Raw genomic sequence first — 25,082 nt, 5'->3', positions numbered from 1 at the left:
ATAAACTTCAAAATCTGTTCTTTTACAACAAACTGAGTTAAACTGATTTCATCAGACACCAATTTATGTGCAGAATTGTTTCTTTTTCCATTCTTTTAAAAGGGTGAAAGAGGTCTCCCGGGGCCACCAGGCTTACCTGGAGAGACTGGAATAGGACTGCCAGGCCCAAAGGTACAAGCACTTGTCATCTTCTGTATTATGCGTATTGTAGGACAAGAATAAAGACTGAGACAGCTGAGATAATACACTTCAAGGTATATGAGACTTCAAGCCCCCAGATGGTTATTTTTTTGTGGTACTGGAGATGTATTTTGTATGTTGATCAAAACTGTTTGGGAGAAAAAAAAAAAAAAGGAAAAAAAAAAAGAACATTTGAAGTATGTACTTTAAAGTATTTTTTTACAATAGTTTTATGGTTTATATAAGCCAAACTAAGGAGTGTATTGCTGAATAAAAATGCATATGTAGCCTTAAACAAAAATTATTCTGTGAAAAACAGGCTTCTCGGTTAGGGTGAGCATAAGGAAAAAAGAAACACTAAGATAGAAGTATGGACTTCTTGGAAAAGTACTGTAACTTACATAATGTACGACGAATATGATGAGAATAATTAATCCTTTAGATTCAACATTATTTTCTCCTAAATGCAGAAATGAGGCTGTCCCCTAATGGCTGTGAAAATGCACCAGTTCAATGTCTGTTGCTTCCTGCATGTTGCATTAGTTTGAGGTTTTGAGGTGACAGTCAGGTTTTCTCTGCCATTCCTGTATTCTCCTACATTAAATATTTCAGAGTGTCTGATGAGTTGTTATACGCTACACATATAAATATCTAAATAAAGTAATTTAAAAATACATCTTTGTTTGAAGGGTGACATTGGTTTGACAGGAAGACCAGGCCCTGTTGGCCCACCTGGAGTTGGTGAGCCAGGACTTCTGGTATGTCTGTTTTTTACTTGGTGAGGGGGAAGTGGGACTTCACCCTACTAGAAGATAGTGCTTCCCTATTAAAAGAGATATGTGTATGTTAAATGATGCTCTTTTTTTCATCCACTAGTTCTCACCATCATACATACTACATTGTCTGACTTTCAGTTCCCTTAATAAACTGAAAATGTGTCCAATTCCTTAACTTTTCTAACTATCTTAGTCTCATACTAGCTATGAAAAATTGACATCTTGTGCAAAGCCAAATAAATATTTACATAAATCTGTTCCCAATAGATTCAAATCTAAATATGATGACTTTGAAGTTGAATGCTTTTCAATATCACTAGAACATTAGCATAAACTTTGGGAGAGAGATTCATTTCAACCACTGACGCGTTAGAAACTGTCATGAAACAGCCTACATCAAGACATTCCTGTTGTACAAATGGTACCAGATAACATAATCTGCCCATTATTGCATTTACTAAAGATAACAGAGGAAGAAATTAAAAAAAATTTGACTTCCAGAATTTATAGCAGTTTTGGACCTGAAGGCTTTTCCCTTCCTCCTTCCGATTAAAAAAAAAAAAAAAAAAAAAAAAAAAAAAGTCAATCTCTATGTGATAATTCAGAAAATCAGTATGCCAGTTTTATAGTCCCTTTTTTCAAAGTGTCAGACAGCACCTTTTGCTGAGCTACTTACAATACAGCAGACTCAATTGCTTAGGGACATGGTTTAGTGGGTGACATTGGTAGTAGGGTGATGGTTGGACCAGATATCTTGAAGTTCTTTTCCAACCTTGACTCTATGATTCTTGTCACCTGGATGAAAGAGCTCTGGTACAACCACAATGGGGAATGTTGTCCATTTTTTTTCAGAAGTAGCTTTTGCCCATTGACAAGGGAAAGATTTGTAACAATTATTTCAAAAGAGGTGCTTCCAAAACAAACAGAAAGATGGTTTCATCACTGAACTAACCGAACTCAAGCCTGCTTGAAAATACACTTAGAAGCAAGTTCTTGTTAAAGAGCTCACAACAACAGAGTAGTACTAATAAGACCAGTGGTGACAGTCAGTCAGACTTGTGCAGTGGTGCTTCCTTGGTCTTTTCAATAACAGCTTAGAGAAAGAGCTGCTTTGTGGATGAACAGGGGATGTACATCTTTGTTAGCCATGATATCTGTATTGATATGACATGAGAAATTGATTTTTTAAAAGTTTGTGTGTGTTTTGTTTTGTTTTGTTTTAAATTTATTTGCCACAAAAAAACTTTCCTAAAAAGCTGAATGCAGTGCAGTTAGCTTTACCTAGGAAATAGACTTAGTTCTAAAGCCACATACAGAACCATTTTAAATCACACTTAGATTAAGCAGAGCTTAATCCACTGCCATTCTCTGATGTATGTGCAATCTCAAAAAATAGAGGGAAAAAAAAAAAAAGAAAAAAAAAGAGCAGATGCAGGAAAACATTGTGAAACAGGCTCAAAATGGAGAGGTTTTGGACCTGCATTTAATGAAAGTTTTTTGTTGTTTTACTTGCCCTTCATGCTCCTATCAGATCTGCTTTCAAAAAGAAGAAATGTGCTATTATTCTCTTCATCAATTGCCATCATAACTTTGTATAGCTAGATTTTCTTCAGTACCATTGTGCATGGTCTTTACTCTGGTTTTCCCTCTCTCTCATAATTACAGTGAAATATTAATAATGATTAGTAACTATCTGTGAACCAAACTAAAGTTTAGGGAGTGAAGATGTCAGAAGTGTAAGGAAAATCAATTTCAGCTACATAATCTGTGATTTGTAAGCAACCAGAAAAGTAATACTGGCTGCCTTGTTATTGCTGCAGGCCAGAATGCTTGTCACTGATTCACTGTGAATATCATATTACTGTATTATTTTTAACAGGTTATAGTTACACGTCAAAACATCCAAAGACATGCTTATAACCTATAATGACACTGATCATGCTGGCTTTGATTTGAATAATTCTGGACCATTTTAAACTTACATTAACAGGGGCCTCAAGGACCACAAGGTATTCAAGGAGAACGAGGTTCACCAGGAGAAGGGCTTCCAGGAGCAAAGGTACAGCAATCAAAGGGTTCTAAGAGCAGAGCAGTGCCATTGAATGAGTGCATGCCAAAACAAGTCCATATCAGACAAGGGAATCTCAGAAATTAGCTTGTAATTTAATAATAAAATTTGGTATCAATTAATCTACTATACTGTCAGAGAATTTAGTTGGTTTAAATACAACTTCTAGGCAGAGGTCATCTTTTTGGCCTGTAAAGTTGATATTTAATTGTCCTGACACCCTGACACTTAATTTGCAGGATCTAAGCCTGGAAAGAATTCCAGCTGTAATTTTAAAACAGCCCCTAGCATCTGGCTTTACATAAACTATTACAAAAGTGATTCCTTAGACAAAAAAAAAAAAAAAAAAAAAAAAAAAAGTCTTTTTATTGTTGTTTATTTCTAAATCCTTATATATGCGTATCTTTTCTCTCATGAAAGACAGGTTTCTAAGGTTTATAATACCTCAGCTTACGCATTTTAGCAAAAGGCTGGATTCAGTTTGTGGGAAAAGGAAACTGCTGTTACTGTTTTGCAGATACAGTGGGAAGTAATGACAAGCAGTAGCTTTGCTTACAAGGATGGACTCACTAAACCTCTCCCAATAGCTCCTGTTGCTGTATGCTGAAAACCAACTCAGCATGGGCTGTCACTTTGACCTTTGGTTACAGCAACAAGTGGCACAGCTTGCACAGGAGCGAAATGGCTTTAGTGAAACAATACTGTAGATGCTGAGATTCCCTGAGAGTCTCCTAATTCCCAGTGTCTGTCCTGAGACAAATACTCTCTGTGGCCTTCTGTGTGACTTTTACCTGATTATTACTGTTTCAAATGGAACATAATTCTTAACTGTCTCCCTGGGAGTTGCACTGGATGAATAGTTATTATATAAAAAATGATCCTGAACTAGTAAGATTCACTAGACTGCACAAAAGCCTCCTAGAGGGCTTCTTGACACTCTAAGTATAGGTGGTGAATTCTTCCCTATTAGCAAAGTTCTAGCAATGTTATCAGATACAGCCTCAAACCTGGAAACCAATGAGTTCCTCTCTCCCACACATCTGTGCAATAGGTCCACCCATTTTTATTCATCCACCAAGGCAATTTTGCTTGAGAAAACAATAACAAAAGTATTTCACAGATGCAGGCCCCAATTGTCCCTTTACTAAAAATCAGTTTTATAATTTTTGCTTAGCACAATACTGCAGTCAGGTGGATTTAAATTTGACTGCTGCTAGCAACGTTCTCTCTTCAAATACCTAGTATATATTTTATGATTAATTATCTAGTCTCACTTTTGATGGCTTGTATTTGTTTAGCAGATCTTATCCATGAAAATAAAAAAGAATTTGAAGAAAGTATATTTAGCAATCACTGCATTGATGCTGAAATACCAATACATGTGGGAAGAAACATGACAACTAATAAGTTCTGCACAGGAGCAATGCACAAATATGGAATAATGCATAATTAATTCAATTAACTAGTTGAAACTGTTGAGCAATTGAGATAGGCAGAATCAAAGGGGAGTTCTGTCTGCATTATTGTACCACTTGATTCTTAAAAAAAAAGCCCAACTTTTTACTACCAAATCTGACCCGAAGCCACACATGTATAAACAAAATCTACAGGTATCTCTAATCCTAGTTATGGCTGCCAAGTATGTCAGCTGTACAGTTTTAAATGCCTTTTTAGCAGGTGATTTGTTAATCTAAGACAAATTGTACAGTTGCTTTCTTTCAGCAGAACAGTTTTGCTAGAAGCTCACGATTCAGTAAAATGCAAACTGCAAGCAAGTGTTCTAAACTTTCAGGAGTAAGGAATGTTCTTTTTAAGAGAAAACCACATGATACTTTTCAGTCAAAGGTAAAGTGATGGAACTGGTTAGTAGGGAGAGGAAAAGCCTGTTGAGGGCATATAACTTCATTGCCCTGGGTGATTCTGTTACAATTTGCATAAGCTAGCTACCAGTCTTTGCTTGTTTTACTAATTGAAATACAAGAAAGCACAATATGCATTTTCCCCAAGACCACTGGATTGTAAATAAACATTTAGGGCAATGACATTTACAAATACACTTCTACAAACAGGACAGTTTGGCCTGGTCTTTATTCTGGCAAAACTCTTAGTGAGAGCCAGATTCTCATTACAACACTTTAACCCATGAGACAAATAAGCAGAATTCAGCCTTCAGTTACTCTCAGAACTCAGCCCTACTGACATTTAAATCAGTTATTGTTCTGTCATTGAATTGATGGGAAGCTGGACAGGACCCAATACAATCGAAGTGGGCAGAAAGATAAAAAGAAGTTTGTTCAGCATTTTCATCAGCAATTTCAAATTGCAGAGCAAGCCCATCTGTGAAGACCTCTTTGGTATCCTGGAAAGCAGAACCAGGTGCTGCTTTCTGGTTCTTCTCATTTTGGTTTTCATGATGACAGAGCAAACAGTGTCTCTAGTTACTTCAGAGAGAACAGCTGTGTGTTTATATAATTAACGCTGTATTATTTTTTTCTTGTAGGGAGACCGTGGTTTTGATGGACCAAAAGGCCCTCGTGGACTTCCAGGCATCAGTATAAAAGGTGAAAAGGTGAGCAGTAAATACACCAGGGGATTAGCAAAGTGATAATAAATCTACGTAGTAGAGGGTTGTTCACTATAAAAGGTGTAATGAGGCAAGACACCCACAAAAGACCCCACACAGTAAGGTATTTTGTAGACATTTATGCCCAAGAAATTCTATGAACCTATTTGAACATCTCTTTATATTAAGATAGGAAATTTTACAAAAATCACCTGATTCTGTGCAAAAATCAAGGTTTAGAACTGGAAAAACAGACTAGCACTTGTTTGCAATAATGGAACCAGCAGGGAACAGATGCATATATGAAAGACACAGGGTCAGATCCCCAGCTTCCTTGACTTATGAAGTGGTTAAGTCAACATGTACTAGCACAAGAGATATGCAGGATTGTTTCTGTATTTTTATACAGCTGTTTAACTGCACTTCATTTGCCAGGGTGAATTTGGTCCTCCTGGTTTACCTGGGCCAATAGGATTACCTGGAATTGGAATTCAAGGAGAGAAGGTGTGGTTTTCACTTTCCCCTCACCCCACAGTTAAATGTATAGTAACAGAATATACTTTATTTTTAACAATTAATTATATAATCTTTTCAGGGAGTGGAGGGCCCAAAAGGACCACCTGGCTCCAGAGGGCTACCAGGACAGGGACTACCTGGACCAAAGGTTAGAGAATTTTCTGAAGTACAAGTTCCTGTGCTGTTTTTACTGTTATGTTTTCTGATTAAGAAGTGGTCTGTCTCTATCCTTATGCTTCTTAAAGTGCTGAACACCAATCTAAAAAATGACTTATTGCAGGAAATTATTTTCCATTTCAAGAGCATCTTTTATTCTCAGTGCAGTTTCTTATTCCAGAAACATACATATATACCTTACAGATCGGCTGCCTTCCATGTTAATTCTGCTCCCTGTTGCCTCATTTGACTTTGTGAATTTACTGTATCTAGCAGTTAAGAATGGTCCAAGGTATGATGAAGATTACCACTGCTGAAGGAAAACTGTCACAATAATTTAGCCTTGACTGGTTAGCACAATCCAGAACTGTTAATAAAAGAAGTCAACCTTCAAGTGTTTGGAATGCAGATTTAAAGTGATTTTCTGAAAAGAAGTGTCAGATGAAGTTCTGAATGCCTGAAGGCTATTAAAGAATGGTCTAAAGGAACTAGAGGTGTAAGTGGGTCAAAGGTCCACACCAGGTAAAGTATTTCGGAGCATGAGAGATCACCTCTTACATTTGATGTGATTACAGGACACGCTTTACTACTGGTACAAAGAAAGAGAAGGGCAAGCTGTTTATGGAGGTTAGCTTTCTGTTGAAATTTTGGTGGGAAACATTCACAGAGGCATGAAATTATAGATTTACCGCATTAATCATTTCCACCAACAACTTTCCGATGACAGCCCAAAATGTACTTAGGGACCTGGAGATTATCAATCTTTGTGATTTAAGATTGAGAGGTTTTAAGGATTTTTAGGATTGATAGGGTGATAGACATTATACTAAAGGTAGCATCTTTATTTAATTTTTCCTTAAATATAACCAACCAAACATTTGCTTTACTATTTCTTCGTGACAAAGCTCTTGCTAATAATTTCTATTTAAGGGTGAACAAGGCTTGCCAGGAGAAACTGGAGTGCCAGGAGAAAGAGGTGTTGGAGAACCTGGTTCTAAGGTACATTGTTAATAGAGGAATTGTTCTATTTATTTATTTGAATTTGAAAAATTGTGGGTTTTGAGTGTTCTTTCTGTAGGCACTTTAAAACAGGTTTAGAGATAAACCTTAGGCTTTTAGTCTTTTTAATTTTCAACACAGACTTTCCGTAACCTCCAGAAAATGAAACATTTAATATATACCAGTTCTGTACAAAAGTAGGAATATTTATTGTGACTGAAACTTTTGATGTACCTACCCATGTTCAGATCAGTGTAGCACACACCTCACCTACAGGTTTGCCCAGACAATGATCCAAAATATTAAACACCTGTCCGAAATGGCAGTCCCCAGCATAAACTAAACTACAACCTGAGCTGGTGAAAAAAGCACAGAACGGCGGTTATTGTACTGTTCCTTCCCTCTTCACACAAAATGATACGGTGTAAACAGAGCCACAGCTACACCCTCACACATTTGTACAGTAAGCAAGCTGTGCTACTAGACAAAAGAAGCATTTGGTTGGAACACAGAGGAAGTTGTAACCAGATTATCTCAGTGCTGAAGTGACTGAGATATTAACAAGTCCCTATGTTACCAACAGCCAGATTAACATAAAATAGGAGAGTAGATGAAAATGCACTTCCATGGCAGTAGAAAAGCAAAGGTGTCTCCTGAGTTTGCTTTTTTGTTTGTTGCATAGGAATTTGGGATGGGGGTTGGAAAAGGAAATAAACTGCTTCATTACTTGATTACATTTCTCAAATTATGGTAACGCTGAGTGAATCCATTTGATCTCAAATGACCCCATTTCATCTACAACTAGGTCAGGATTTTGAACCTTATATAAATAGGCCAATGCCATTAATAGATTAACATTGATATGCACCATCAAAATGCCCATCATCAAATCACAGTCGAGTCTTCCTATTACTTTTAAAGCTACCACTTAATGAAATTATGGTATTATTATTTTTTAAGAATTAACTGGAGCATTAACAGCTAATAACGTTATTTGTCTAGATAAAATGCACAGTTAGAACAATCAGACATATTTCTTCCCTTGTTAGTAATAAATGGCAGTTGTCATTATTTTGAAAAATACAAGATTTTTGGTTCATATGCATAAGTGTTTGCTGTAAATACACATACAGTTTAGTAGCCTTTTTAAAATAAATTTCCTTGATTCAGCAAAAGAATAGTACCAAGTCCGTATTTAACAGAAAGACTTACTTTTTATTGATGTTAGGGTGAGCCAGGCCTTTCAGGACTTGCAGGTCTGCCTGGCCTTCCAGGAGAAGATGGAGCGCCTGGACAAAAGGTTGGTTCATCTCTCTGCAGCCTTCTTGCTTCCCTTCAAACATTCCTACTGTTTACCCTGTGCTGATATCCAAACCTAGAAGAGAAAAGAGAAGTGGTGTTCATGGACAAGTGGAAATGTAACACATTTTTGGTGAAAAAATTCTCTTTGAAACATATGATTTTAAGGAAACCTTTTCTTCTTTTTTCAGGGGTGGTGGTGGTGGTCATCTATTATCTTGTTTACAGTTGTCGGCTTTTTTAATCCCCTAAATTCCCTTCAATTCAAAAGGAAGGTCACTACAAAGGCTACAGGCAACCCTTTGTAGCCTTATGATCATCGTATTTTCCCAGAATGAGATACCCATATATTTAAACAATCTGTATTCAGAGTGTTCAATCATTACTTAGAAAACATGCTACTTCATGAATTCCACCTGGAGTTTTACAGTGGTTGCTTCTGAATATGGGAAGAAAATCCTGGGCCCACTGACATCAGTGGGAATTTTGCCATTGACTTTTAAAAGTCTTTGACTTTAATGAGCTTATTCAAGTGAATATAAAGTTAATTCCGCACCATGTGTATTTAGTTCTCTGAAACAGTGCTTTAATTTTTTCATTCCAGGGTGAACCAGGATTACCTGGTCTTAGAGGCCCTGAAGGTGCTCCAGGAGTTGGAATACAGGGGGAGAAGGTGAGAATGTCTTACTACAGGTGCCATTCAGAATTGTAAGGCTCCAGGAATAGCTTTGTCAAAATCTTCTTTTTTTTTAGTCTAACACAAGTAATGAAAATATACATCTCAAAAAATAGGTTAACAAGTGTTTCTAGAAGTGGTTAGCTGCAGAATTTGTTCCAGCCTCAGCGTAAACCAACTTTTTAAATAATGAAGCTGATAATAGACCATCCAGGACATCTTCTTCAAAAAAAAAAAAAAAAAAGAAAAAAAGAAAGAAAGAAAGAAACAAACAAATAAAACACTCTTGTACTGGTCCTCTATACTAATTCGCTGATGGAAAAGTAATTATGGTTTCTCATGTCACTATCTTTATCCTGTAATCTTTATCCTATAAAATAAAGACACTGGAAGTTGCTGGAGTCATTGTCCAAGACATTACACCAATTACATGTTCTTAATATTTTGCTACATGTGACATGTCCTCTCCATTTCTGTAGGGAGATCAAGGTCAGAGAGGAATACGTGGATTAACAGGACCAACAGGAGTGCCTGGGCCTGCAGGAGCTAAAGTATGTTCATTATCATGTTATGTGTGTAAAACAGCCCCACAGAACTGTGCTTTGTTGTAGATCGCAGGAACAACTTGCTTCTTAAGAACTACCAAAAAACCACAAAGTTCAGCTAAGGTTTCCCTTAGCAAGACACACTATGAACACTATAAACATCTAGAAGCATTTTTAAAAAACTTTACTTTCACCTGCTGTTTCCCCAGTGACTTGGAAAAAAGTTATGGGGCACTAATACTGGCATTTTATGCTGAAATATTTGGGAAGACAATATGGTGTCTAGCATATACACATGTAACAGGATTTTATTTTCCCTTACACTGATCAGACTCATTCATGGCTGATACTCTTTTAGGGATGTGGAATTTGAATTCTCACTACTCACTGAAGGTGAGAAGTTCCTCCTCCAGTTTCTTCTGAAGTCTTTTATTATTAATTCACACAATAGTATTTCCACATAAGAAGAAAAATAAAAAGAGGTAATAAAGTACACTAAAAGGACAATTTAAAAAAATCTATTCTGACAGAAAAAATAAATGTTTTCTTGTACACCTACACAGCTCGGCAGGAAGCCCTGAGTGCTGAAACAAGTCTAGAATACCCTAAGAAAAGGAATTCTAATAATATACATTTATTCAGTGACTGAGAGGAATCTCATTTCCATTGAGAAACCAGAACTATACTGTTTATCAGTTCTGCAATGGCTAGATTTCATTTAACATACAGTATCAACAAAATATTGAGACTTCTAATAGAATTTTATTGGAATATGATAAACTGGCACACAGATGTTTTCTCTGAGATATGCTCATGGTACTTGCAGAAAAATCCATTGTTTTCACTCTCCTTCCTTCACTGCAGGGAGAGCCTGGAATGCCAGGACGTCTTGGAATGCCAGGCCCTCCTGGAAGAGCTGTGCCTGGACCAAAGGTAACATCTGCACTCCAACTCCTAGTGCTTTCAAATACAGTATGAAAACAATGAAGTAGACATGCTTATTGTGTAAATAATTTCAGCCTTAGAAGGTTACCTAAAATGTCTTATTTCCTATCGACAATTACATATTGTGTGCATTCTAGTTACCATCATGACCTGGTATTATTTGCCAGCTTGAGGTGTAGTCTACCTGTGTTCAGTTCATTTCTTTGTCTTTGATATCTTTGGTATCAAAATATTTTTCTTTCGTCTGTTCTTGGTGTTTATCTTAAATGCCCGTGAAACAAATATATGTGTGTATATATATATGTATATATAAATATAATAATATTTTATTTATTTATTTATTTATTATATTTATTTTTATATTATATTTATATAAATATAAATAATATATAAAAATATTAAATTTGATATGTATCTGTTTGTGTGGCATATAATAAAAAACAGTCTATGATTGATGTTTAATGAAATAACTAACTAGGGTACATGTTTTCATCATTGCAGGGTGACATTGGGTTACCTGGTCTTGCTGGACCAATTGGAGAACCAGGTTTTGGGCTTCCTGGGGCAAAGGTAGCTCCTAAATTGATAAATTAATCACCATGGACAGTCAGTCTTCCAGACTCCATGAACCATAAGCTTCCACATGGCAGAGGACCAGGGAAAATTTGACTGTTTTTAATTTATAATGAGTGAATACGGAGAGGACACCTGATTTATGTGCTTACAGCAGCATACATGCCAAACAGTTAATTATTCTCAGCCAGGGTCCTTCTTAGGTACATGGCTTCATTCCTAGGTATGGCACAGAGTAATCTGTAGACTCCAACAAGATCTCAGAACATGGGCCAAACTGGCCATGTGAGAAGAGATTCCTTAGGCAGTGAAAGAAGAACATGAAAGAGCAGCTAACCTCTAAGGACTTCTCTCTAGCACTTCTCTCATCTTGTCTCAGTGTTAGCTAGATTCAACTTTTCTTCAGGCTTTGACCTAGTGAATTTGACAATACTCGAGTACAGCCCCTGTCCCTTGTTCTCTGACTCATCTTAAGCTGTCAAAGCTCTTTTATTTAGATCATGCTCAGCATGTTTCTGTGACTACATTCTTCACTTTTTGCTATCAATATTAGTGCGTTTGCTGTTGCTTCTCTCTTAGATAAATGTCTGCACTAAGCTGTGTAGTAAGGTAAAACTTTACAAAGTAAAACTTTCTATAGCTTAATTTTTTAAAATAATTTATGCCTTTTCTTGGCACTGTTACGCATACCCGTATTTTGTGTAGCTGGAGGGACAAACACAGACATCCATCCAGATCATCCATTCAGCTGTAATTCAGAGCAATTCACTGCACCATCCAGTGCTGCTGGCAGGGTTTAATCCTCTTAATTTTTCTGGTAAATCTGTGTATCTGAGATACTCCAGCTATCTGGATCCATGAAAGGAGCTCAATAATGCATCTCTGCTAACAAGATCCTGTTATACTCAATTGCTTTAATGAGGTTCCACAGCAGTATAGGAAAATACAATTCTGGAACAACAAAATCAGGCAGGAACCTTGTGACAGAAAACATTTTCAAACTGACCACACAAATTGCTGGTGTCCCCAGCCCTGAGTCCTTTTTCTCACCACAAAGAACAAAAAGCACGTGCAGAAGCAATACAGAACTTTCACAGTGCTCTACATGTATAGTAGTTTATCTATCTTCAGTTAGCATTATCTAAAACAGCTACTCAGTAATTCAGTTCCCATGCTAGACTTATGGCTGTCTGTCAAGATGGGCTTGTGCCCCAAAAATTGGAGCAATAATAATCATGATAAAAATAAATAAAAATATGGGGAATGCAACTGAAGCCATTCCCTCTTACATGGTGTCATAATAACAGCAGACTGAGCTCTCAAAAGAGATCCAATTAGTGACTTAAAATTGGAAGGTCCAGTATATCCTCAGAGCTATTAAATATCCCACTTTTAGCCCAGGATTAATAACCTCCAATAACCATTTACATAGTAAAATATGTGAGCAGATAGATAAAATCAACTTACTGCCTGCCAAAGAAGTTTCACTTTCATGGAGCATTTCCTGCTAGCAATTGCACTGGCAGTCATCTCATCTGTTTTTCCTGCCTTCATCAGGGTGACCGAGGCCTTCCAGGACCCCCTGGGCCCTTTGGGCCAAAAGGAGACGGTTATCCTGGTCCACCTGTAAGTTTACAGACAATTTTTTTAAGGTGAATTGGGAACAAATAGGTACACCAAAGTGATTAACTTCCACAGCTGACATGCCAAGAAAGATTTGCTTGTCTTTTATGCTCCTCAACTGTGGAAATGCATTTCAGCATGGAAGGAAAAAGAAATCTGAAGTAGTCCAAGACCGTGCAAGTCCCACACTTCTCTTGATTACGCAATGCAACACTTTCCAAGCAGGGATTTTTTTTAAAGTATCACCAACGTCTCAATCAATTCCCTCAATATCTTAATGTAAGATACTGTCTTCTGCACAGTCATCTAGAATTTTAACTCCCAAACAGGAGATCATAGCCCAGCTGAACGGCTGTGTCCATATACATGGGTGTGTGCTCTGGGCAGCACTATCTTCCAGAACCACTGAAAAAGCAACTGTGTCCAGAGTCAGAAGACCGAACAGTCCTCAGTTCTATTCAACAGGCTGCTGAGGATGTGGCAAAGAATGGGTTGATCAGCTTTACAGGCCTTTACAGCCTGTACTGGTACATACGACTAATGCCTGCAAAGAGGATACAAAGAGAAAAGGCCTTCTGTTCCTCTCCCTTGCTTGCATGTGTATGGAGCACTGAAGGAGGATTACTGCCTACAGTCAGGGAGTTTGGTGATATGCTAGCTATGTATTGTGAGCAGATAGGTAAAATCAACTTATTGGGATAATCAGCTTCTTTAGCATATTGGTGATATGCAGATGCACACTGACACAACTTCTGGCTTACCAGAGTGGAATTTAAGCAGTTACAGACCTCAGTGACCCCACTAAGAGACAATGTATTCAAGATACTAGCTATATTAATAAAAATGCAGTCAACATAGCCTTAAGTTAAATTCATATTAAGTTAAATTCATATTCTGTCTGTGCGTACAATTTCAGGGCTTGCCAGGCCTTCCTGGGATTCCTGGTGAACAAGGCCCTGATGGAATTGGACTACCAGGACCTAAGGTACAGACCTTAACTTCTAGAAAAGTAAATGCATACATACACTGCATGCAGATATACTTCCTACCCATAGGTCACAGTCGGAATATCTTTTTCATACAGCTTTAACTTACTTGTCAGTATATAAAAGGTAGCTTCCATTGCAGATCTTCACGCTTCAGTTCAGAACTCAACTTGGTGCTGAATGTAGGATTACTTGAATTATACAGGCAATTGACAGATTGAGTGCAGCTATTTAAACATACCTCCTTTCTCTTAAAAGGAGAAATGTCTTTTTTCCATTCTCCTCAAACTGCTAGCTGTCTGGAGGCACTCACAGGAAAAGTATGTTAGAGCAGTGCCAATGTGCACATCAAGTATGATCCAACTCTGACAAGCAAGAAAGCAAAAAGATTTTTGTTGGCTTGGAGGAACTGTAGTTCATTTTATGATATGGGAATTGTAATTTATCTGTAACTTGCCTGACTGTACATGTCTTGGGTATGTTTAGACCATTGTTAAAACCCATTATCTTTCTCATCTTGTCTGCGGTATTCATGGTTTAGCTCTGTTTAGACTTACACTGTGCTGTTCAGCAAATCTCCTCTCTTTGTCCTGTTTAAGCACAAGAGATGCTGAGAATTCTAGAAATCAAACTTTGATATTCACTAATTTTTTAAAGTATCAATTTTCAGGGTGATCCCGGTAGTAGAGGACCAATTGGTCTCCCAGGACCCCCAGGAGAAGGCCTGCCAGGACCAAAAGTAAGCCATTTAAACAATTACATCTCCCATAATCTATTGGGAAAAAAAAAAAAAGTATAGAATGTGATCATGCATACACATCTTTATGTTTTCTGTCTTCACACTTCACTAGAAATAAATAATCCAACAGATAACTAAGGAATACAGTCTTTAATTTGTAGAAAATCACAAATGTTTCCGTTAACCTGACATAAACCATGGCCTCTTCCCTATTGCAGAGGATAAATAAATGATAAGCTTGCATGAAGAAAACATGCAGCTCCTACAAAGAGTACCTCCAATTTAGTAGCAAAAATTTCTTCAGATCTAGCATTTTTCCAGACCTAGGATTAATGGACTAGTAAGCACTTAGCAGTGTCTTGCCTTTCTTCGTCTTAAAGCTGCAGGCAAACTGCTGAGCTCTTCCAGAATTCTTTTTTTTTTTTTTAGTTTACTTTATGAATTAAATCAATAATAATCTAATGTAATGTATAATTATAATATACATCCTGAAAAAATGCCAGGAAATAATAAGAAGCCATTTTCCTTATGAAACCTCACAAAATGGAAAATTCTTGCTCTTACAGCTTGACTTCAGAAGTCTATTAATACAAAAAGCTGTTTCAGGATGTGAATGTGAATATAAGAGAAATGAACTGGGACAAAAGGAAGGATTTCACAACATCAGGATGTATCACCTGTACAATGTGTCTTGCTGGTCCTGGACTGTACACATTGGCCTGCAGGCTAGGTTTATGGCTAAGTGGTGGTAAAGCACCAATCCCACCTGAGCTAGGCATGAATACAGGATCCTTACAAATGAGAAAACTGAGAATTTCATGCAAGGCCACTGGATTTGCAATACAGGTACAAAATTAATATTATACTGCATGCATTCTGATTACTTCCTATGGAAAACATATGGAAATGGAACATTTTCTCTAGAGTTCTTTAAAAAATGAGCTTATAAATTAGCAACAAGAGAGTATTTGTAATGCCACATTAGTGTGTATGTTTGCAGGTCTGACGCTGTAAGCTTAGTGGTGATGAAAGATACCACATCATTTAGGAAATAATAATCCTCTCTTAAATCATAATTCAGTCCTCAGTGTCCCACCAATACAAATCATCCTTCAGTGCAACGCTCATCTCAAACAGCAAGGTGATTCATGTTCTCTGACCATAAGGTCCTGAGTGACTCCTTTGAAGTATCAACTGGATTTAAATAATCTGATAAAAGATAAAAAAATATATATTTATCAGCCAGAGCAATTTTATCCTCACTACTTATAAAAAGATATTAATGTGGCAGAGGACTGACAGGAAATTACATGGTGGTACAACAAATTATTGTGTGATTTTATTATGAATATTGTACTTAACACATGCAGGGTTTCTCTCTAGGGAGCCATAGGACGCCCAGGGCCACCTGGCTCATTGGGACCTCCTGGTGAAGGCATTCAAGGAATTAAGGTAAGATGACTCCCTTATACTGTGTCTTCAGTATTTAACCTGTGCTGAGTTTTCAGTCTGACCATCACAGTATTAAGGAATCAACAGAGTGCACATTATTATTGCTTATATGGCAACAGAACCTGAGGTTGGACAGTGAGAAAGATAATTTAAGCACCTACAAAGTATGTTCTGTCTCTACTGCTGCAAACAAGCCCAAAGGTGTGTGGACCGTGGGAAGAGAAAGCAGGGACATCTTTTAAGAGGGAAAGATAGACTCACAAAATGAACCAGAATGAAAAATATTATTTATCCTCTTCCCAGGTCTTTCATACCCACAGAGACAGCTTGAAGTAGTTATATGAATTACCACCTGTGGTAGAGAAACATTCTCCATCCTGAATCTGTGTGTAATGTTTCATTTCCCCTGTACTTTGCACTTTTATGTGAAACATGTATCAGATGAGACGGATTCAAAAGGCAAAAAGAAAGAAAAGGGAAACAAGAAGGTATAAAGTGGGACAGAAAGAGAGAACAGGACAATTAGAACAGATAATGATCATGCAGTTTTCAAATATTGTATGTTATACACATTATATAGTAGGGTAGACACACTGCTGAACACACTTGTTAAAATGCAGTTGAAACACTTCCTCTTTGAACATTTAAAAATAATGCATGATGAGTGACTATGTAGTGTTAATATCATTAACCTGGATTATCATTAGGGGGAACAAGGAATTCATGGAATGCCAGGACCACGAGGCCCTCCTGGAGAAGGGCTTTTGGGACAGAAGGTATGGTACCTAAATCACAGATAATGTCTGAGCCCCAAACCAACATACTGAAAATGCTCAGTACAGTCAGCTCTCACTAAAGGCATGTGAATTCTGTGAAAAGGGAAAACACCAGCCATTCACATGACCCTTTTAATATTTTATATTAATTTCCATGTTGCATATGTTAATATCATGTGAGGCTTATCTGCTAATGCAGCTAAAAGAAATACAGATATTGGTTTTAATATTGTTGACTTTCATTTGCCCACAGAGTTATGCAATATTTGGGGACTACATTAGTGCTAAGATAAATGTGTGTTGAAATCAGTTTTTGGATGTGATCACATCAGTTTATAAAAAATATACAAACTCCCATAGCCTAGCAAAAATCAAACCCGAAGGCACTAATTCCTTTGTTTGCTAACCTAAACACCTTTTCTGGGCCAAAAGGTTTCTCAGAATATTTCCATTACTCATTCCAAACACATCCCCCACCTTTCTTCTCAATTTCCCTATGGTTATCTTAGTTTTCTCAGACACATACTCATGTTCATCATTCAGTATCCTATGAGACCCTTCTGTCTACATAGACTTGTTTGGGATGGTTCATTTTTCAAACTGCTTCAGCTATTATCCCCATGAAAATGCTTACCCAATAGTACAACTTCTTCACAAAATTCAAAAACTGTGAAAAATGTAATAAAAAAATGACTTACACTTTCTATCTGGTTACCTACATGGCTTCAAAGGGAGATCGAGGAGCTACAGGTGAAAAGGGGAAAAAAGGAGACAAGGGCAATGTGGGTGACCCTGGTTTAGCTGGAGAACCTGTGAGTAATTCAGTTTTATCGTGTCTGTTTTCTTAACTGCTCAAAACTAAAGCTGGGTTATACATTTTTCTTGCTGTTTAACTACTCATAATCTAAAATACTAAGAAACTGAAAATATGAAAACATATAAAAGCACAAAGAAGACATTTATATTCTGAGTACCTCAATCACAAAACACGGGTTCCTTCTTCAGGCAGTGAAAGCCAACAGGTGTGTTTTAAGAAGAAAACTATGTGGTTCTATTCTATGGCAACCAAGCAACTGTAGATTGAAGCTGATGTACTGATGAAAGAAGGCAAAATGGTAACTTCTGCTGATGGAATGGCCCCCAAAAGCTGGAAAACAAAACATGGTACCCTTCTATTCTGGCATTTGCATACTGTTAAGTATACATAACCCAAAATTCAGTGACTCAGTGAGAGACTTGAGGTCATCCACTATGCATAAAGACCTCACCACCTTTCCAGTGGTGCAGATATGGTAGGTACAAGCTAGTACAAGAACACTTTTTTCTAGCAGAAGTTCTTATTGACTACATATTATTTCAATAATGGTACTGATGAAGTAATATTCTGAATTGCAGTCTTACTAACTAATTGTAGTAGCTTAATTAATGATCACTGTTACAGGGCAAAACTGGACCAAAAGGAGACCAAGGCCTCACAGTAAGCAAATTCGTTTCTTTAAATTCCATCAGAGCAAGATTATAAACAAAACACAAGGTACGATCAATTAAAATGCAACCTACATAAATTATTATAGGAAGGGTTTTCTGACTAGGTGTAGCTCAATAATAATATAGAAAGAAACCCCTCAAAGGCTTCTGATTTTTTTTTTATCTGCGTCATGCTGATATGGAATTTAAAATTCCTGATGATTTTACTTCTCTCTCTTCTTTATGTTCTTTTGCAGTTAGTGTTAGATGAGCCAGGTGTGTACCTGCTGCAAGGAAGCTTTTTAAAACAGTAATCAAGAGTCTAAAGAGCAAAGATCTTCAAACCTGTCATGGTCTATCATGCGTTGGGCCTTAGTTATACTCCTGCTAAACATCAACTGCACAAGGCCCAAATTCAGCATGTCAGTGAGGTTTGTGGCGGGAGCTATTTGCAGTGGCAAAAGGCTGTATTTGAAAGACTGACTCAGTGCCAAATGAGTCCTACCACTTCAAAACATATAATAAATGATTGCTCTAGTAATAAAGAAAATTTTGTTTGCATGTCACTGAGCCTATCACTTCTCTGAACAGACAGCTCTGAAGGAAACAGCTGGTTTTAGTGCTGAAAGCTGGGTAATACAGTGGGCCAGGTACACTAGTGTTCACAAATCCCAATTCCATTCTGACTTGGCACTCTCACATGCCAGCTCACTAAAAGCAGCATGTTTCCTGAAGCTGCATCTACTTCTCCACTCCCTATTGTTTGTAAGAGCAAAGGAATATCCAATTTATTTAGATTCTGAAATTTGAATGGGTTTTGACTTCAAGTTTTAATGAGAACCACATCATCAAACATTCTTTACAATAATAGCAGTTAATTGTTTTACATAGAGGTGTTTCTGTTTTGTCACGTTTATGATTCTTATATGCCATACAAAATATCTCATTGTAAAATGTGGAACTTATTCCAGTTTTGGGAGGATCGGATTTGAAAGTTAAACACTAAGGTTCTTTGTGGACACAGATACTCAACAAAAACAAAATCTTTGGTAGCATCAATGCTATGCATTATTTGAAAGAGGCAAATGGTACAATATTTTTATATGTATTTTTTTTCATATCCAGAGAGAAGATATAATTAAATTAATTAAAGAGATATGTGGTAAGTTTTTTATTTCAGATTCTGTTTTTCTTTGTAAAACTTGCATTCTTCTCCTTTCCAAAAGGATACCAAGTCATTGTGATCTGTTATTTTTTACTATTATTTTTCCTTTGCAGGTTGTGGTATTAAGTGTAAGGAAATTCCTATGGAGCTTGTATTTGTGATTGACAGCTCTGAGAGTGTCGGACCAGAAAATTTTGAGATTATCAAAGACTTTGTAACTGCTTTAGTAGAAAGAGTAACTGTAGGCAGAAACGCTACCAGAATTGGCCTTGTACTATACAGTTTAGAAGTTCGGCTAGAATTTGATCTCAACAAGTACACAACTCAACAGGATGTCAAACAAGCAATTAGAAAAATGCAATACATGGGAGAAGGCACTTACACAGGAACTGCTATCCGTAAAGCAACCCAGGAAGGATTTTTAGGTGCTCGAACAGGAGTGCGAAAAGTAGCTATTGTGCTAACAGATGGGCAAGCAGACAAGAGAGAAGCAGTGAAACTAGACATTGTTGTTCGAGAGGCTCACGCAGCAAACATCGAAATGTATGCGATAGGAATTGTAAATACTTCAGATCCAACACAGGCTGAGTTTGTGCATGAATTGAATCTGATTGCTTCCGATCCAGACAGAGAACATATGTATCTCATCGATGACTTTAATACCCTGCCAGGTGCGTTCACTGAAGCTTTATTCTGCATTATATCCAATGCTTCTCAGAACAGAGGAAAAAAAATATGTTATCTTTGTGGAAATCATGTTTTGATGCTGATCAGGATTAGTTCCAAGGTGCAAAATAACAGGATCTTGGAGATAAAAATTTCCTTCTTTTAAGTCGTCATGGTGAAGTCAATGACATATCATGCCAACAGGGGATGTTGCCTACAGGCTAGGAAAGCAGTCATTTAAACTAGCTTTCTAAGCTGAGTAAGTGCTCATGCACGAGATCTGCTGGAGTGGAAACCAGTATCTAATGCTGGGGTAAATTCTAATTATTTACTTTCACTTCAATACCCCATTCTCATTGGGTTATTCATGTGAGTAAAGTAAGCAGTTACTTTCCCACTACCAACTAGTAGTTGGTACTAAGCTTAAATGAACAGCCCTAGTGAGTTCACCATATTTTGGATCATGTAGAGGACTTAAAAACTGGCAATTTTGTGATAATAAAATACAGTTTAGAGAGCCTGGAGTAATCTTCTTAGATGCATATAAATAATCCAAAGGAGTACTAGATTGTATGCGCATTATTTACATGTATAAATAATCCAAATTCAAAAATCCAATTAATTTCTGTGTATGATGGGGTTTTCTACTTCTTTTAAACAGCTCTGGAGTCCAAATTAGTCAACCAGTTCTGTGAAGATGAACATGGTACCTTAATATACAATCATAATGGAAATGGTGCAAGCCTAAGTGGACCATCTTTACATTTAGTATCTTCAAGTTCTTCGTATTACATGCTTCAGAACAACAATGTTAATGGGCAATCACTTTCAGCACAGACACCTGGAGTAGCCACTGCAGAAAGTCCTCTGGGACTTGGTGATCTTCCTCAACCATTAGTCCCGGTATGAAAATTCAGCAAGTTTAATGAGCAAAAGTTTTTGATGTATTTCTTACTCTGTTGCCTGATGCAATATACAACATTTCCCTTACTTTTCTCCAAGACAGGTACTGTAGTAGGTCCTTTCATTTGCTCTACTTGGAGCTGGCTGTTCTGAATACATGTTCAGATATTGCAGGCAGACAGTTATCTAATGGCCACAATTTATTCCTGAACCTGTTACAAATATTATTATTGCTGTGTTTAATACAGCTATATTTGTGTCCCAGTGGGAAAAATAACCTTATTAAAGTGAAATTGCAGTAATAATTAACTTTAAAAATAGTCATTAAACTCAACTGAAACCTGCATGCTAAAGTTTCTAATAAAATTCTGAAAAAAATTAACTGGAAACAGAAACAAAAAACATGTTTAGGATTGACAGCTGTCCTGGTAAACCAATCCGCTGAGGTTAAAATCCTGATTCTTAACATTGCAGTCTGGGCAAATGGGAAGGAAAAACATTTAAAAACCTAAACAATGCAGGGCCTGTTCATTTTGAGACACTGCACAATATCTCTAAAGGAAAGAAAATCAAATGCTTATTTCAGACCAAAGTACCTCCTGTGGTAGTTCATGAAGCTTATGAAGAGGAATTAGAGGAAGAGGAACAATCATCTTTGCTAACAGTGGACACTAGAGGTATTATCAATGTTAATATCTCCAACTTCTAGTTACTTTTGGCTGATGAAAAAAAAAAAAAAGCCTCATGTTGTTTCTTTTTACTTGCAGCCATATCATCATTGCCACCATCAGATGAAGTGCTGACTCATTCAACTGCAGGGCTCACACCAAGGCCAGGTTATAGATTCTAACTAATTTTTCATTTTATTCTCTCTTATCACGATACTAACTTTATAAGGCTTTAAATCAGAGTCTCTCTGTTGGGCCTATCCACTCTGAAGATTTCATAAGCCCGTGCTGTGGAAAAGAAGCCATTTCAGGATTTTATTGCAGATGTAGCTGTAATTCTTCACCAGCCTGTTGGCCAGTTCTCATCTTCCCAAGTGCCAAACCTCACTGCTCATTGTATAGCAAAAGCAGACTGAGCTGATAAATGGCACCAGCACCAAAGAGAGACACAGCACTAGCTGAGGTGGGCCAGTAAGCATGAATTCTTCGACCAGAAATGGTCAGTCTGTAGAGATAGGAGGCTTCATTAAAGAGAGAGAAGATGTAGCACAATGATTTCAGAATTGGACAGATTTCTCTTTCAGAAGAGAAATAAGGAAAGAATTTGAAGCCATTTGAAGGAAAATACAGTAATTAGCTAACCGCTCAAAGGGTTCATTCTTTTCGGATGAAATATCTTAATGTATTCTGTTCATCACTTTGGGGGTTCAGATGTTTGAGTTCCAGTAAGAATGTATTATGATTAAACAACATCATAATAGACTGTATGCTTCCTGGGAACATGGGCACGACTAACCCGGAGGCTTTATATTCTAATATTTTATTTTATTTAAGTTTCCAGATACTGGATGCAAATGACACATACAGAACACTGATATCACAATATTAAACTTGAAGGGAGAATGTTTTTCTCATGGTATTATAGTGAGTGAGACTGGCAAGTCACAATTCTCTAATGTGTATCTGTAGGTTGCCACTATTTTAATGCCTCTGCTCCCACACCACAAAAAGAATTACTGTCAAAACCAAAGCAATGTACTGCAGAAAGTTGATGGTCACACTTGTGGTCTGAAAATACTTGATGCAAGTCTTTGGACGGCACTTTTGTTTTGCTCACAAGATTTGTTGCTGATTATTAGATTTTAAAATTTAGATGTCAAAATAATCAGATAAATACTGTTTGCTCATTTTGTATGTGGAGTCGTAACACTATTATTTCTTAAGTTATTAGAACCATGTCAGAAAAGAGGCAGTTTAGTTAATGACCTATTAAGATGCGCTAACATCATTAGAAGTGAATCTTAAATGGTTACATAATATTAGCAGGGAGAAAAAAAAAAAAAAAAACAGTTCAAAAGTTAAAAATTAGGAAAATTAGGCAGTGCAATTGATTTTTACACACTCAGCTGTGTTTGTTCCTTTTTCTTTCTTTTTTTAGAAAGCGTTCTGGACCTCCGATGCAAGTTAAGGCTGGATCAAGGGCCATGCCGTGTTTATATCATAAAATGGTATTATGATAAACAAGCCAATGCTTGTGCTCAGTTTTGGTATGGTGGCTGTCATGGAAATGCAAATCGTTTTGAGAGTGAAGAGGAATGTAGAGATGCTTGTGTATTTTCTTCTGGGGGTAAGAATTTATATCTGTCTCTACATTAATAGCTAGCAAGTTATTAATTTGCTACTTGCTATAAATCAATAAATTATTGTTCAGGTTTAGTTATGGAGTATCAAGTATGGCATGTAAAATTAAGCCCACTAATTCAAAGAATGTTAAGATTGTGAAGTCATATACTCACTAACTAGAAAAACATCTAGCTATGCATGTTGTATGATGTGGTATAACGAAATACCAAATTTTCATCACTATCAAAAGTACTTATTTCCTTTTTAGCAAGATTCAGTAACATCAGTATAGCACTTGTGGTACTAATTGTCCTGCCTTCTAAATACTACCGTTATACAATCACCAACTATATTCCATTTTAATTTATCAATATGGCTTCAGGAAGCAATCTTTGGTCATTAAAAATCACATAATTTCTCTTCTTCATTACAGAAACCCAATAGTTGGCATGAATTCTACAGATTCTTCACTTTCTTTAAGGAAAAGTATTCCCACAAACCCATTTTTAGTATTTCAAGCACAAAATATCTGTCTCTAAGTGACATTCACGTTACTACTCAGAGGTTACTAGATAAACGCAGTAAATGCATCAGCTTGTACCCTACGCACTCTCCAGGTTACAAGACAAGGAGGTAGCTGAGCTATTCACCTCTCCCAACCACGTGCTTGTTAGATTTTGCCCTTTTATCTGTAAGCTCTCCTCTGTTACCTTTAACTAGAAAGATACATGAAAAATGCAGTTGCAATACTTCCACAAATTTATGAGTGACTGCACCAGTAGCTGACATCAGTAAGTTAGGTTAGTTCATGTCCAAAGTGGTTCTTGGCATGTTGTTCCTCTACTAGAAGCCCTAATTTTTAAATGCATTTTAGTATTTTATTTCTTAAAAACTCTTAACTTATGTTGAAATCTTCAAATGCAGCATAGTTTATTCTTTATTGCTTGTCACTACCGTATTGCTTTTTACATTTATGTCTGCCTTTATATAATGTATTATTACTTGTATTATGTGCTTAGAAGCTTGTTTCTAATAAAACATTTCTGTTTTTACTGCCAGGACAGTGTGTTTAATAGTACCCTTACAGAACTAGAAACTTACCTCACTCTACACTCACACTCAATCATGCTCCTGATGATGTAACAGGATTTCTGCCTCAATCTGTAACGAGACCAAACAGCACAGATTGGGCACTCCTGTGTAGGAAGCCAGATTTTTTTTCCCTGACTATTTTTCCCCTCAGCCGTGCCCTGCTCACCCCGGCCAGGTGGGGCAGTGGGTGTGAGGAGCAGGATAGGCGGGCCTTTGTGCACCTTGTCATGACTTGACGCTTGTCACTACTTGAGGGAGCTTGCTGCAACTTCCAGGCTGGCTGTGGCAGGCTCAGCACAAATCGAAGGGCTGCTCTGAGAAAAAACCTGTCAACAGCCAAGTTTATTCCCCTGATTCGTGCTTTAGTTGGATTTTTTGGGGGGAGCGGGTAAGCGCTCACTGAAGAACACTGGGCTGGATACACTTTTGGAGTTACTCTGAAGCAGTAGTTTCACACACCCTAGCTTAAAACGACAAAAAGCAAACTTAGGGCTGTAACACAAAGGGGGTTTCACAGAGCCTAGGCCCCCCGGCTGCACGGGCTGTGTCTGGGGCTGGCTCCAGCAGCTCCCTTTTATCTGGCTCCAGTGCTCCCTCAGCACACAGCCGTTACCAAGCACCAGCCG

The 25,082-nt window shown here is 37.2% G+C and overlaps 2 protein-coding genes across 2 annotated transcripts in view; one reads left to right on the top strand and one right to left on the bottom strand.

Annotated features, from left to right (window-relative positions):
- Window positions 1-8,606, bottom strand: part of LOC311438690 (uncharacterized protein) — a 42,045-nt gene extending 33,439 nt beyond the window's left edge. The window contains exons 1-2 of the mRNA XM_084523362.1: window positions 8,471-8,606; window positions 137-328 (exon numbers count right to left, since the gene is read on the bottom strand). The gene's annotated coding sequence lies outside the window, so the exon portion shown is untranslated. The remainder of the gene's footprint in view (window positions 1-136; window positions 329-8,470) is intronic.
- Window positions 1-24,380, top strand: part of LOC311438683 (uncharacterized protein) — a gene marked incomplete at its 5' end in the record, with an annotated part of 33,407 nt that extends 9,027 nt beyond the window's left edge. Inside the window, 26 exons of the mRNA XM_084523335.1 lie at window positions 103-171; window positions 870-938; window positions 2,947-3,015; window positions 5,525-5,593; window positions 6,023-6,091; window positions 6,183-6,251; window positions 7,190-7,258; window positions 8,487-8,558; window positions 9,162-9,230; window positions 9,713-9,784; window positions 10,643-10,711; window positions 11,225-11,293; window positions 12,854-12,922; window positions 13,836-13,904; window positions 14,576-14,644; window positions 16,028-16,096; window positions 16,804-16,872; window positions 17,604-17,684; window positions 18,314-18,349; window positions 19,465-19,501; window positions 19,618-20,175; window positions 20,832-21,073; window positions 21,660-21,750; window positions 21,841-21,909; window positions 23,180-23,368; window positions 23,798-24,380. Coding sequence (XP_084379461.1) covers window positions 103-171; window positions 870-938; window positions 2,947-3,015; window positions 5,525-5,593; window positions 6,023-6,091; window positions 6,183-6,251; window positions 7,190-7,258; window positions 8,487-8,558; window positions 9,162-9,230; window positions 9,713-9,784; window positions 10,643-10,711; window positions 11,225-11,293; window positions 12,854-12,922; window positions 13,836-13,904; window positions 14,576-14,644; window positions 16,028-16,096; window positions 16,804-16,872; window positions 17,604-17,684; window positions 18,314-18,349; window positions 19,465-19,501; window positions 19,618-20,175; window positions 20,832-21,073; window positions 21,660-21,750; window positions 21,841-21,909; window positions 23,180-23,368; window positions 23,798-23,808 — 2,493 coding nt within the window. The 3' untranslated portion in view covers window positions 23,809-24,380. The remainder of the gene's footprint in view (window positions 1-102; window positions 172-869; window positions 939-2,946; window positions 3,016-5,524; window positions 5,594-6,022; window positions 6,092-6,182; window positions 6,252-7,189; window positions 7,259-8,486; window positions 8,559-9,161; window positions 9,231-9,712; window positions 9,785-10,642; window positions 10,712-11,224; window positions 11,294-12,853; window positions 12,923-13,835; window positions 13,905-14,575; window positions 14,645-16,027; window positions 16,097-16,803; window positions 16,873-17,603; window positions 17,685-18,313; window positions 18,350-19,464; window positions 19,502-19,617; window positions 20,176-20,831; window positions 21,074-21,659; window positions 21,751-21,840; window positions 21,910-23,179; window positions 23,369-23,797) is intronic.
- Between the last annotated feature and the right edge of the window lie 702 nt (window positions 24,381-25,082).

This window comes from Aythya ferina (genome assembly GCF_964211825.1).
Source record: "Aythya ferina genome assembly, chromosome: 6".
NCBI lineage: Eukaryota > Metazoa > Chordata > Aves > Anseriformes > Anatidae > Aythya > Aythya ferina.
Note: the sequence above shows the minus strand (reverse complement) of the source record. Positions and strands in the feature narration are given on the sequence as shown.